Raw genomic sequence first — 11,966 nt, 5'->3', positions numbered from 1 at the left:
TATGATATAAAATGTCCGATTATGATTTCTGTGTTTCACCAGGCCTAAACTTGACGAGGCCACATGGTACACTTAATGAAATTGTCTATGATGGCTTGTGAATCCTTACGCCAGCCGTCGACGACTTCTATGATCTTGTCGACCAGCAGGTCAAACTCATGTCCCTGCTTCTTTTTAACTATTTGACGGTTCAACCTACCACTGGGTGATCCGTCAGTGTCGCCTTGTGAACTTCTTGGGTGAATTTCTTTTTCCAATTTTCGATCGAGCTCTTGAGTTTTATAGAGTTAGCGGTGGTGAAACCTATCTTAAGATCCTCTCTCCCAACGCCCCTCTCTAGGGACCTCTTGATATATGTTTCATAATTACGTAATATACGCAACATGATGTTTGAGGTGCTAATACCGGGAGTCCGGTGGGTATACACGATTCTCCCGTTTTCCTTTAGCCAACGCAAAGCTTCTGGGTCGTATTCTACATTGGGAGATGATACAACATAATCTATGTGGTACTTCCGTAAAAATCGCTGTGTAATTGGTGTAGGTGGAGCTTCTAAAATTTCATCGACCCATCTGATGTGTTGCAGGGCAGCGGCTCGATCTTTGCATGGCTGCATTACTCTCCCCTTTAAATTCACAGCGACATCGTCAGACACTACGCCAACTATAAGGTGAACCTTGTTAAAACACTTTTTTATTTGCTCAAAATGCCTGCCATGTCCATAGTGGAGCAAATCGAACACCCCGGCCGTATATACGACTATGTCTTCTCTTGTGTCATTGTCATCGTCATAATCATCGGTTATGGAAGTCATCCCAAGTTTTTCAAAACCATCTTTGTTTCCATTTGCGTCTACAAAATCGTCACCAGTATAATACACACTGGTCTTGGTTGGTGTAAGATCGACGAATTCATCGGTGTTTGAGCTTAAATCCTTGCCACTATAAACGTCCAAGAATTCATCCTCCATTCTGACGGAATCACAATTTGCATCGTTATCAACGCCGCTTCCTTCTCCTACGAACTCACGTAGCGCAGTTATATAACGTTCTATCCATTGTTCCAACGATGTGGTTATACCGGCACGTATCTCCTCCAGTTTTTCTTCCAGTTTATGCCCCTGTTATTTTGATATACCGATAGAAGTAACTTACAAGTGAAATATCGGTTGAAGTGATTTGATCAGCCAGCTGCCTCACCCACTTATTTAGTTTCTTTTTTACCCTTATTGAATTGGCCATGGTTGCTCCTATATTCAGATCAGACGGATTGACTCCGGTATTAATCGACCTGCATTATCATTAGGCGCCTGATAAATGTATAATAAGCTATTGGCAAAACGAGATGAGGCTAACATATCTCACTGGTGGACCTTGCTATTGTATAAAAGGCTCTATTCCGCAGTTACGAAAAGTCCAAAGGCCATCAGCAAACGCCGTCTTACACTGTTTACAAAGCGTTGAATACGAACCACATGGTGTATATTATAGAGTTTCAACTCACCTTTCCACATAATCTTCGTAATTCTGCAGTATTCTTACTACGAGATCTGTGGTGCATACTCCGGCCGTCCGTTGTGTGGCCTTGAACCTCCCCTATGAAAGACTGAGGTACTGGGGTTTAAAAATCTTACCTCCTCCTTAAGCCATCCATATATATCATGTTCACTCGCTTCTTGTATACCCTTTGTTGCCTTTTGGCATGTCGAGTAAGGTATATCGTCGTGTGCCACGAAGTCGATGCCATGTGATGTCATGAATTGTTTGGTTACAATCCACGGACACGGAGCTATTACTTCGTCGACCCAACGGACATGACGCAAGAATTCCGCTCGTTCCGACATTGTATTAACAATTTGCCCTTTCAATTGAAGGGTTTCTTCATCATCGGTGACTCCCACCTTCAGCGTGCATTTTGGAAACATTTTTTTTGCCTGTTCTAGCTGTCGCATATGTCCCAGGTGCGGCATATCAAATACACCTGCGAATCGTTGAGAGTTGTGCGTTTTAAGCCTAACCGTCTGAGTAGACCGTGTAGGTCTTCTCTTCCGCCATAGTGGTAATGCGGCAGCTCTGGAAGGGGCACGCACAAACAACAACTATATCCGATAAGTCATTTTGATACACGTGTAACTCAGGTTAATGTGTTCAGCAACGTGTGTGTGCGCGTTGTCGGGGATGGCGTGTCAACGGTCGCGGCGTCGGCGCTTGGGATATCCAACTCTGCTGTAAGACCTTGGGGATTCATCGCTGGATGCAGTTTCTAGACTATAACGTATTTCTCCTTCCTCTGGAGTTTGTGATCGCGGTCTGTGCGACTTGTTGGTGTTACGTCGCAAGCTTTCGTGTATTAGGGGGATATTACACTTGCTACAGGCACCATTTTCCATTGCTATGCGCTCATATCTGCGGCACTATATAGTATGATTCGATGTACGTACTCATCCAGAGTGGCACCGCGATCTAGAATTCCTTTGGAGATTAGAGATTTTACTTTTTGCCGTTCGTTTTTGTATTGGTCCTGCGTTACCATTTTTAGGAATTAAGCTGTTTGAGCACATACTCTGAGAGGTTTTTGGACTTCTTTGAAGAGATCGTAAGGTGTTGATCCACGTTGGCCCACAATATCTAGGTATATGGCCTCAGTCGAATGCTCCTGGATGAACTCCTCGAAGGTTGTTCTACCGTGAATTTCGCCTTTACTCACTGCATCCTGCATCAATATGAGTGGATGAATGAATTTGATTCGGTAACCGTGGTTCGATTAAAATGCGTGCAGGGCCCCACAACGGGTGGCCGCAATCATCCACTTCATCACAGTTGCACCTTACCTCTAGAAACGATACAAAACGCTGTCGACGTTTCCTTTGTGCTCTATATGCCCGTTTTTCTGCCTCCTTTACTCTAACCCGATACAAACGTTTAAAGACTTCGCGATGGCACTCCAGCACTTCAAGAAGGTGCAGCCCTTCGAAACCTGAGAATTGCAATTTTACATTGGACCACTCCGGCACGTTTTCGTTCGCTGATGCTTCGATTTCATTTTCTAATTTATCCATAGCCAGTTTACGCCTTTCGCGCTCTCTCCACTTAAGATCCCTTTCCATGCGCAGTAAGCAATCTTGGAAAAGAGCATCTCTTGTTTTTTCGTCAGCCCAGGTCCACCATTCCCGTTTGTTGCATCGTTTCGCAAATTCCACATAGGTGGTATATGGTGTGAGATCCTCCCATTTATCCAATTCGTTAATTATAAGGTCTCCTACCATTCCCCGTTTGCGTCGCATTTCCTCCTGTATACGCCTCTGCGTTTGACTGGTGAATTCCGAAAACAGTTGCTTCTTTTCTCCCTTTGTTAACATAGCAAACTTTTGCCATCTATGTATTGCGTTACTTAATACAAGGATTCAGCACCAACCTTTCATGGGCTTCAAGTTGCCGTGCCGCGGTATCCCAGGTGGTACGCTGTGTAAAGTTAAATTCCTCTAACCACCTAAGAAAAGCTGTTTTCGCGTTTTCTTTCGTTGAAAGCTCCTGTTGTTCATGTTCTCGTATTATCTGAAGCACTTCTTGCGGTTTTTCCCAGACACTTTGACGCGTTTGGGTATTGAAGTAGTACGTCTTTCCTTCTGCTGTTTCGAACGGTTTCCAGTTGGTGTTACTTTCGATTTTACGTTCTATATCAGTTTTAAGCTCATCTGGTTTCTCCCATTGAGACCTCTTCGTCTACACATAACATGTACGGAATATTAATTGATGGTACCTGTTGATTGAAGAAGTATCGCCTTCCATCTTTGGACACATGCTCAGTCCAATACCCGCGTGCCGTCGCCATGATATTGGACTAAACATAAACCTAAGTGAGGTCGATTTCATCGTCAGAATCACCATCCTCCGCAGGTGGTGCCCCTACGTCGTCGCGCGCCGCAGGTAGAGTTGCCTTAATCTACTCACTATAATTACACACAAATATGAACGCACCTTTATTAGCATATGGACTTTCCACGGATCCAATCTAGCGATCGCATCGAAATCCGCACTGTATCGTTTTAGGCAGGTGCAAATCGAACATACATGGCCTTTTGGAAGAGCTCGCCATCTTCCGCGTCACAAGAGCTTATGATGGCCTGCATATTAATGACCTTCCATAGTCTACAGTGTTTCTTACGCTTAAGAATTGTCCTTCTCTGGATGGAGCGAACTTCGGATCCGCCTCAGCATATTTGTTGTAGGCTATTTGAGCGTCAGTAGCATCACATGCCACCAGATGAAGTATCCCAGCTTTAAGAAAGATGTCTTTTACTCCATACTGCAACAGTTGATTCTTGAGATTTTTGTGCCCCTCGGTCTCAAATATCTGCGATTTATATGCTGATATCATGTAGCATCGCGTACCTTGATGGCATCGGCGTACTTTTCTGCATACTGAGAAGCCAATTCTGCGTACTTCAGCCGTGCTTGCGATCCTGCAACCTTTCCAAATTCATCCAGTTCGTAGAACTCGGCAGCCTTTAGGTAAAAGTCTATGGCATTCAAGTGATCCCCCTTTGCTTCGAATTCTTCCGCAGCGATTTTCATTATACGCCCACTCTGTGCAAACCGTCCTTGTTGGTTGTAGATATTGGCGGCACGCATTAGTGGGTCTATGTGCTCCACCGCTACGTGGCGATAATGTGGCAAGGTCGAGTAGGACTAACTGTGTTCGTCGTTCTTCAGCATCGCATTTGCCGCTTCTACAAGATTGCTAGCAGCAAATATGTGTTCATTTTCCTTTTCTCCTTTGGCCGCAGCTTCAAGGTAGCACCTCGCGGCGTCCTTCCCTGTAGGCGCTTAAAGGATCGCATAGACATATTTGGCATCAAACAACGTCATACCAACACCGAAGAACTCCACATACATGATACCTACATTGCTTTTGCTGCTTGTAAAGATTAGCCGCCTGGTTGAATAGGTCGTGCGCATCCTCGTCGGCGCCACCAAAAAAGAACCGGAACAGCCCTTTCGAGCTTTTACGCGCTTTCCGTTCTATATCTGCAGGATTTGACATCTTATTTGTGTTTTCGAAATGCAAGTGTGTAACAGATTTGTAGTGGAAGTCTGCCCTTTGGCGTACCCGTCTGGCAGGCGTACTAAACTCAGTGATCATACTTCAGTTCTTTGCGATTTCTACGTCATATTTCATAATTCTAGAACACCCATACATTCCTTGCAGAATGTTGGTCAGCTGTAGTGGGATGTACATTCGTTGTGTAGGTAACATACCGTTTTGTAAGCACACAAGGGCGCCGCTGCGTACATGATGGATGTCAGAACGTAGTAAATGCGTATGTTCATCTGGTACATGGGCCTAAGGTACAGCGCACAGAAGAATGTCTCGTACATTACGATGGATGCAAACATCAACCCTGATGCAGAGTGAGTCGTGTTCCAGGTATGAAAATAGAAAATGGCGTGGGAAAGTATTAATCACACCCAAACAAGACATATGCATAGGTTATGATCCCATAACCTTAAGCGACGTCTTGTGAAACGTCGTAATCTTACTCCTCATCAAGAACTTACACTTTTTTTGGTAGTACACCCTCAAAACAACATTTGCGTCTTTCACATCTTTGTGGTTTGTGTTAGAGTAAAGCGCGCATCTGACGTTAATGAATTGGCTTGCTTGGTAACTTACGCGTAGTTGTGTAGCCAGTGCCCGCAGACATCTATTACCATAGCCGCGTAGAACGCTGTTGCAGAATAAACAATGACAGAAAGTGCAGCGTCAACTTTTACACATAACAGTGTGACGTATCGTTGGTAATTCGGGTAGCACTGACGTGTTGGCAGGATACATACCTTCCAAGTATTGCGGATACTGTTTTGCGTTAAGGAAGCAAACATACGAAGAAGTCATACGATCTAGCAATTGGTCGAATGCAGCACCGACTAACGTCGCTGTAAGATATAACTCGTGTTGTTCGTTGCATTTAACACACCTTCGTTGAAGTACCTGGACACGAAACCGTCGACCATATCCAGCAGTTGGCTCGCCGTATACAATCCAATGAATGTCAAAGGATTTTCATTGACATATTTCATGGATATTAAAAGCAGTATAACTCTCACGGACGCTACGATCACAATTGTTCCCTCTGCTGAGTCACTTACTGACGCCATTCGCCTTGGTGAGGAGTTTCGGCTGCCTCCCCATTATGTAGACAATGAACAAAAATTAGTGTACTATCGTTTGATGTAGGAATAGACGTGTCTTATTAAGCGACTGTTTTACCAGGTCTCGTATTTCTGCGGAGTGTGTGGGGGATTGGCAGTGTCTGAATCTTTAGTTGTTAAGCGCCTTCTTCCTATGGAGATCGCCCCCGGTGACCCTGCTATTCTCTACACGGGTCCTGAAGGGCTTCTTCTATGCCAAATTCCCGAATACCAGGGAGTTATTGGTAACAAGCAGCAAGCGGCCAACTCAGGAGACAAGCGCCTCTTGCATCGAAAGGGAGATATTTTCGATCTGTGCAAGGTCATAGGCCGACAATATGGCCAGAAGGTGTGTCGGACGTTGTATTTTTAACAATGAATACAGTTCTTTTGGGACTCAGTCGCTGATCGCTGGTCTGTGTTGCTGCAGCCCACTGGCGAGCTGATTACTCGTACCGTTACGCATCGCACCCAGATATTGGTATGGATGTGTGGATTTAGAATCATTGTACGCAGTATAGAGCTGACATATCGCTGGCTGTGATGCTTCTGGACCTTTGCCCGGGAAAACGCGTGGTTGAATGCGGTAGGTTCGCATAGAGACGCCATATCACCACCGACAGGTACGGGTTCAGGTTCACTGAGCTACACGTTAGCGACGACCGTGGCGCCTACGGGCCACGTATTTACCTTCGACTTCCACAACCAGCGGCGACAATATGCAGAGTTAGTGGCGAGTTATCCCGTTTAATGCGTTCAGAGAATTTTTCAGCAACTGTAAGCTGACAGAATACATCAGCGCTTACGATCGTGATGCTTACGCTCCTGGCGCATTCCTTGTGGAGGGTGCAGTATGTGAATCATCCATCGACTCGTTGTTTTTCGATTTACCATCGCCGTGGGATGCTCTTGATAACGCAAAGGTTGTGCTGAAGAACTTTGGGAAGCTGGTGACTTTTTCACCGACTGTAGAGCAATCGCAACGCATTTCTAAGGTTATGTCTGAGTCGGGCTTCATAGGTGGGCATATACAATTGCGTGCTGTCATTAGACTCAGAGATAAAGACATTTGAAGTCCTTTGCAAGCCTTGGGGCATCGGTTTCGACGACTTGGGCAATTTTTCCTGCTACCAGCTGGCACAGGTAAACCACACAGGCTACCTCACTGTGTCGACGCTAGTGAAAGACTAGTGACGCTAAGCATTTGATAGTTTTGACATCCGACGCTTCGCGTCGTAGCTACATTGTGTGTTTTTTTGGATTTGGCACCCTATGGTACGCCCTGCAGGTGTGTTTTGCCGCTATGGCCATGAAAGGTCCAGAAGCCTTTTAAGTGCATTGGCGAATTGCGACTCGTCAACGTGCCCCAAATCGAATATGTTTCTGAAATCGTTTGCGTGTCCAGACTTTGATTTCTGTGACAATACTTTTCGTAAGATATTTCCAACTAACCTTTAGCAGCGACACGACAACGCTGTTTAGTATTTTGCACACCATGTGGGAGGAGTACTGCCTGAGATACTCCGCCACTATTAGCACATCGACGCCATTTAGGGTATGTGTGCGCTTTAGCGACTCGTCTCCGAATAGCCTGTTGATGCGTCGTATGATTTCTTCCGACCTGTAAAAGTCGCCCAGCACGTTCATGATGACTGTGTTCTTTGTGATGTTGGCAATTTTCAGCATCTTCATTCCCAAACAATCCACACGTGCCCACCACTTGCGCACATTTACAGCTGCATTACGGTTAGTGATTGCATTCTTGAGGTCGTAGTAGTATTTGATGTAGTCAGTCCTATCTGGTTGGGAAAGGCATGATAGAAACTTGCTTCTGCATTGATGAGCTTGCTTCCCTGGCATCAATTTCGCTATTTTGTGCCAGTTATCTCCATACGCCGCGTGTAATATTTGCAACATGTAAAGCTGCGAATCGTCGAAGGCTTCGTTGCAGAGCGTGGTGTTCCCTATGGCTCTCCATCTCAGTCTACACTGTTCGTTTGTCTTGTTTCCCATTTGCCGGGCTACGGTTCTCCAGCATAGTGAATTGGAACGTTTAGGCCCGCGAGCATTAATGTTTACTTGCCTCTGCACAAGTTGTATCAGGCGTTCGTCATCATGGTGTTCCCAACGTTTGCTTGAAAGTTGATCCGGCCTGGAATCAGCCTTCAGCAGCTGGTAGAGGGTTAGTCCCAACTCTTGCGCAATTTCCGCACCCCTGAATAATATAGTTTAAATGGCCCTGACAATAATCACGCACCTCTGCAGATAATCGTCATTTGGTGGCAGCGTGGCAGTATACTGGCGGAACTTTGTAATCTCCTTTCTCGTAACCGTCTCTATGAGCGACCCATCTGGTTTTGAATTAAGAAAAATGGTGCAGCACTCTGTGGCAAGCTTGTGCTTTGTACTTTTGCCGTTGTCATTAACATCATCTGCCACCCGAGACCAGAGGGATGCCAGGTCTACGGTAGTATTTTCTGGTTGCGCCTCGATCACACAGCTTGTAGTTCTTTCTTCATGGTATGAGTCCGCAGATGTTGAAAATAGCCGGATGAAAGCGCCCGAATCCTTTCTCATTGCTTCTACAAGACTTACAAAATTGTCTCCGCGCAAGAGATCAACTATGACATCGGCCATCCGTGTCGGTCCTAAATCAAGGTATATCCCGTACAACAGTCGTGCATGTGACACATCGAGCAGTTGGGATATCTTGGATATTTCTGCAGGTTTTAGGCGAGAATCGAGTCCCGCAGGACCGCCAGTCAGATCCTTTGTAAGCTGGTTATAGACTGCAATGTGCAGCCGTCTTATTTGATCAGGCTCCCATTTTGGCACATTCCAGTCGTACTTCCGTCTGAAAAGCGGGATGGATGATGAAAAGCTGTATAGTTTGAATGCGTCGTCGTTAGATGCTGGTCGTCTTCCTCGAGAGTCCACAAGCTGTGATATTTCCTCCTTCATATTAAGCACACCAGATTTAGTCTCCTACGTCGAGTTACAACTGTGTGGATGATGTGTGAGTCGTTTGTTCGCGTGGCGTGCCACACATGGACCGTTTTGTTGTGGCATCAAGGTACTCTCAGTTCGATTCGGACCACGTAAGAAGCGCTCATGGTACACACAGAGGCACATGGCTATAAAACAGTTTCTAAACTTCAGTTTGCTGGATCAAGATGTTTTTTAGGGTATCGTTAACCCATTTGCCTGTTGCTAGACGGCACGTGTGCATCCGGCATTAAGTATTTTGCGTGCGTCTTCCAGTGAAATTCTATCTTCTGGGCACCTAAGTAAAATAACGGATCACATCCTCATTATTTTTTACTTGCAGTAATAAATAGGGGCTTACCATCGGAGAAGGTTGTATGCGACGCTGGCAACTGCCATCAGTCTTGTGTTCCTGCGATGTGCGTGTCTACCTTGATGTGTACAGATATATGGATGTAAAAAGATTTTCAATGCAATTTCCACGCCATTATACCCTTTAGCTACGTCGGTGAGGACCATTCGAAGGGATCCTTTTGAGTGCTTCACCAAGAATAATAAACCAAGCTGTTTCCGCTGTTAAATATGATTTAATCCGTGAGATTCACTTACTATGGAAACGCTAGGAGCACCATCGAGTAATCTCTTTAATTCTGCCCTGCAAGGCATGTGCTACCATCGGTATTGGGCTCACTTTGAAGGACTCCCCAACACATCAATCAACGTGATTACTTGTCGTGCGTCACTCCTGAATCATATTGCTCATTACACACGGTGTAAATAGACCAACTCATCGGTAGAAGCGAATAGAGGGCGTAGCAGAAGCATTTCAGCGCACATGCAGCCAAATGCTACTTATTTTGTTATCCTGGTGAATAGACTTACACCAGTTGTCCACCGATTCCTGCTCAATGGTTAGATATTGATGTAGTGCGTATAAAAAAGGGCACATTCATGGTGAGGGATGTGGTGTACGTACGGTAACGTCACTATGAGCAACATTTGTTAAGTGTTATTCGTGGTAAACTCATGACATACCGTGTAAAATGTGTTTCCAAAAAGAAGTTCGGGAGCACGGTACCATCTAGAACACACGTATGGTGTCGATGGTGTTTGCTTCAAGTCCATGTCTGACCTGTTGGTCAAGCAGAGCCGATTAATTTTTTTTGCGGATCCTGAAATGCGTATTTTCGTACAACATCGACTTTCTACGCTTACCCAGATCGCATATTTTTGCAATTGTAGGTAGGTGGTCATCATCAATCTGCGGTTTATTTTATGGCATTTGGGGGCATTTAAGCACTAATGAATTATGATGGTGATTGCAAAGGCTGTTTGACATTTATTACACCCCTAATGATACGTCTTTCTCAACATCCCAATCACTATAAAGTCAGTGATCCGATAAAGGGTGATGTTTTGTGTTGTCCTTGGCATACCCATTATGGAAACGCCAGATACTGCTCAAAAGTTCAACATTTTCCATGCCATCAAAAATGAAAATGATCCATTCTATCATGTATAACTAACAAGCACATTGTCTGGTTTGAGGTCTCTGTGTACTAGTCCTCGGGCATGCAATTCTATCATTCCATTCATAACATCGCTGAGAACTATATTACCAGTTTTCGCTAAACTAACGTTAAAAGATGAAGAATAACGACATCTAATCTCGCGCTTGTGGTTCCCTCATATGGCGTTGACGTTGATTCGTGATGGCGAAGTGTGCAATCTTTCCCCTGTAAAGGCGTCTCTGCCGTACGCCTCACTCCACAGTGGGCTAAGCCACCTTTCTGCTTTAATACTCGTATGAATGAGCGTAAGCTGTAGGGAATATGTTCTAGAAGCGAGTTCTGCATGATAATCCCGCTGCGGTTTCTAGTGTAAAATGTGCCCATGTACTGCATGACATTTTCGGCATCCTTACAAAGCCCCAGATTAACCAATTCTCGAGACCGTTTCATGCCACTGCATCATATTTCGTTAAAAAGTGCCCATACCACATACAATTTTCTCGTTCTCTTAATCGCATACGTTTTACCACTGAGGTCCGTTGCAAGATACACCGAACCGAATGCGCCTCGTGCAATTCTCTTGTGCAAAGTGAGTTCCGCCGGATCCAAAATCAGTTGCGTTGGTGATGAATACTTCTGATATATGTTGTGCGGTGGAAGACACGTGTAACCAAGCACTCATGATACATGGACGCGATTTGGTATTGACGCAACACAGTGTATGATTCTATGCCAAATATTTCTCTACAATACAACCAATATGGATAACTATGTATACAATTGCGGAATATGTCGGATTACCCACCATGTCGTCTGATTGCAATTCCCGTACACACTACGTGTTCTTGTATATGACGTTCGCTTAGGCTTACAACTTGAAGACCGTTATTATGTAGAATTAGTTACGTATAATGTGCACAGGAGAATTATATACAATGGGTTTTCCGACGAGATGCAGCCGGATTCTTCTCTGTCTTCTGCTTTGCGTCTGCTGTTCGGCATTTTCTGCGCAATCACTACACGTTGCTGACATAAAGGTACGCATATATTGTAGCTTCGTTTATAACTTTTCAGGTTGAAGAACGAGGTAGGAAGTAAAAATAGACAGCAACACCGCGCAGATGGCTCGGATCCCATCCCTGATTTCAGCGTGAAGGATTTTTTTTACAAAGTAAGAACAATGTGTGTGATACAATGCTGTGGCAGAATCACATTCTGCTGGCAGAAAACACTGTCGTGCTTTCGTTTTTGACCGATGAACCAGCAGCGTCTTGATCCG

At 44.9% G+C, this 11,966-nt stretch overlaps 8 protein-coding genes across 8 annotated transcripts; 2 read left to right on the top strand and 6 right to left on the bottom strand.

Moving 5' to 3' along the window:
* Positions 1-44: 44 nt before the first annotated feature.
* Positions 45-2,054, bottom strand: BBBOND_0105080 (choline-phosphate cytidylyltransferase, putative; the record flags this gene model as incomplete). The annotated part of the gene is made up of 6 exons (XM_012910931.1): positions 45-164; positions 200-1,120; positions 1,155-1,290; positions 1,504-1,595; positions 1,634-1,980; positions 2,018-2,054. The coding sequence occupies 6 exons, from the start codon at positions 2,052-2,054 to the stop codon at positions 45-47; spliced, it is 1,653 nt and encodes a 550-aa protein (XP_012766385.1).
* Positions 2,055-2,185: 131 nt separating this feature from the next.
* Positions 2,186-3,831, bottom strand: BBBOND_0105070 (WW domain containing protein, putative; the record flags this gene model as incomplete). The annotated part of the gene is made up of 6 exons (XM_012910930.1): positions 2,186-2,405; positions 2,441-2,520; positions 2,563-2,712; positions 2,831-3,374; positions 3,415-3,722; positions 3,760-3,831. 6 exons carry the CDS (start codon positions 3,829-3,831, stop codon positions 2,186-2,188), a joined length of 1,374 nt encoding a protein of 457 aa, XP_012766384.1.
* Positions 3,832-3,852: 21 nt separating this feature from the next.
* Positions 3,853-5,043, bottom strand: BBBOND_0105060 (SNAP protein, putative; the record flags this gene model as incomplete). Its single annotated transcript, XM_012910929.1, has 7 exons — positions 3,853-3,942; positions 3,978-4,035; positions 4,071-4,123; positions 4,165-4,353; positions 4,392-4,646; positions 4,734-4,816; positions 4,905-5,043. The coding sequence occupies 7 exons, from the start codon at positions 5,041-5,043 to the stop codon at positions 3,853-3,855; spliced, it is 867 nt and encodes a 288-aa protein (XP_012766383.1).
* Positions 5,044-5,145: 102 nt separating this feature from the next.
* Positions 5,146-6,192, bottom strand: BBBOND_0105050 (phosphatidylinositol synthase, putative; the record flags this gene model as incomplete). The annotated part of the gene is given in 7 exon segments (XM_012910928.1): positions 5,146-5,220; positions 5,259-5,401; positions 5,559-5,638; positions 5,674-5,728; positions 5,838-5,936; positions 5,978-6,136; positions 6,150-6,192. 7 exon segments carry the CDS (start codon positions 6,190-6,192, stop codon positions 5,146-5,148), a joined length of 654 nt encoding a protein of 217 aa, XP_012766382.1.
* A 153-nt stretch (positions 6,193-6,345) lies between these two features.
* Positions 6,346-7,382, top strand: BBBOND_0105040 (hypothetical protein, conserved; the record flags this gene model as incomplete). Its single annotated transcript, XM_012910927.1, has 6 exons — positions 6,346-6,540; positions 6,577-6,672; positions 6,708-6,777; positions 6,827-6,917; positions 6,952-7,211; positions 7,249-7,382. 6 exons carry the CDS (start codon positions 6,346-6,348, stop codon positions 7,380-7,382), a joined length of 846 nt encoding a protein of 281 aa, XP_012766381.1.
* A 110-nt stretch (positions 7,383-7,492) lies between these two features.
* BBBOND_0105030 (myb-like DNA-binding domain containing protein, putative) lies at positions 7,493-9,152 on the bottom strand (the record flags this gene model as incomplete). Its single annotated transcript, XM_012910926.1, has 3 exons — positions 7,493-7,606; positions 7,644-8,406; positions 8,449-9,152. The coding sequence occupies 3 exons, from the start codon at positions 9,150-9,152 to the stop codon at positions 7,493-7,495; spliced, it is 1,581 nt and encodes a 526-aa protein (XP_012766380.1).
* Positions 9,153-9,401: 249 nt separating this feature from the next.
* On the bottom strand, positions 9,402-11,495 carry BBBOND_0105020 (glycogen synthase kinase-3 alpha, putative; the record flags this gene model as incomplete). Its single annotated transcript, XM_012910925.1, has 11 exons — positions 9,402-9,474; positions 9,538-9,588; positions 9,670-9,749; positions 9,786-9,831; positions 9,868-9,921; positions 10,201-10,348; positions 10,392-10,437; positions 10,704-10,779; positions 10,878-11,141; positions 11,181-11,323; positions 11,466-11,495. The coding sequence occupies 11 exons, from the start codon at positions 11,493-11,495 to the stop codon at positions 9,402-9,404; spliced, it is 1,011 nt and encodes a 336-aa protein (XP_012766379.1).
* A 127-nt stretch (positions 11,496-11,622) lies between these two features.
* BBBOND_0105010 (hypothetical protein) lies at positions 11,623-11,962 on the top strand (the record flags this gene model as incomplete). Its single annotated transcript, XM_012910924.1, has 2 exons — positions 11,623-11,709; positions 11,894-11,962. 2 exons carry the CDS (start codon positions 11,623-11,625, stop codon positions 11,960-11,962), a joined length of 156 nt encoding a protein of 51 aa, XP_012766378.1.
* Between the last annotated feature and the right edge of the window lie 4 nt (positions 11,963-11,966).

Source organism: Babesia bigemina (assembly GCF_000981445.1).
Source record: "Babesia bigemina genome assembly Bbig001, chromosome : I".
Taxonomy (NCBI): domain Eukaryota; phylum Apicomplexa; class Aconoidasida; order Piroplasmida; family Babesiidae; genus Babesia; species Babesia bigemina.
This window is presented reverse-complemented; position numbering and strand designations above follow the sequence as displayed.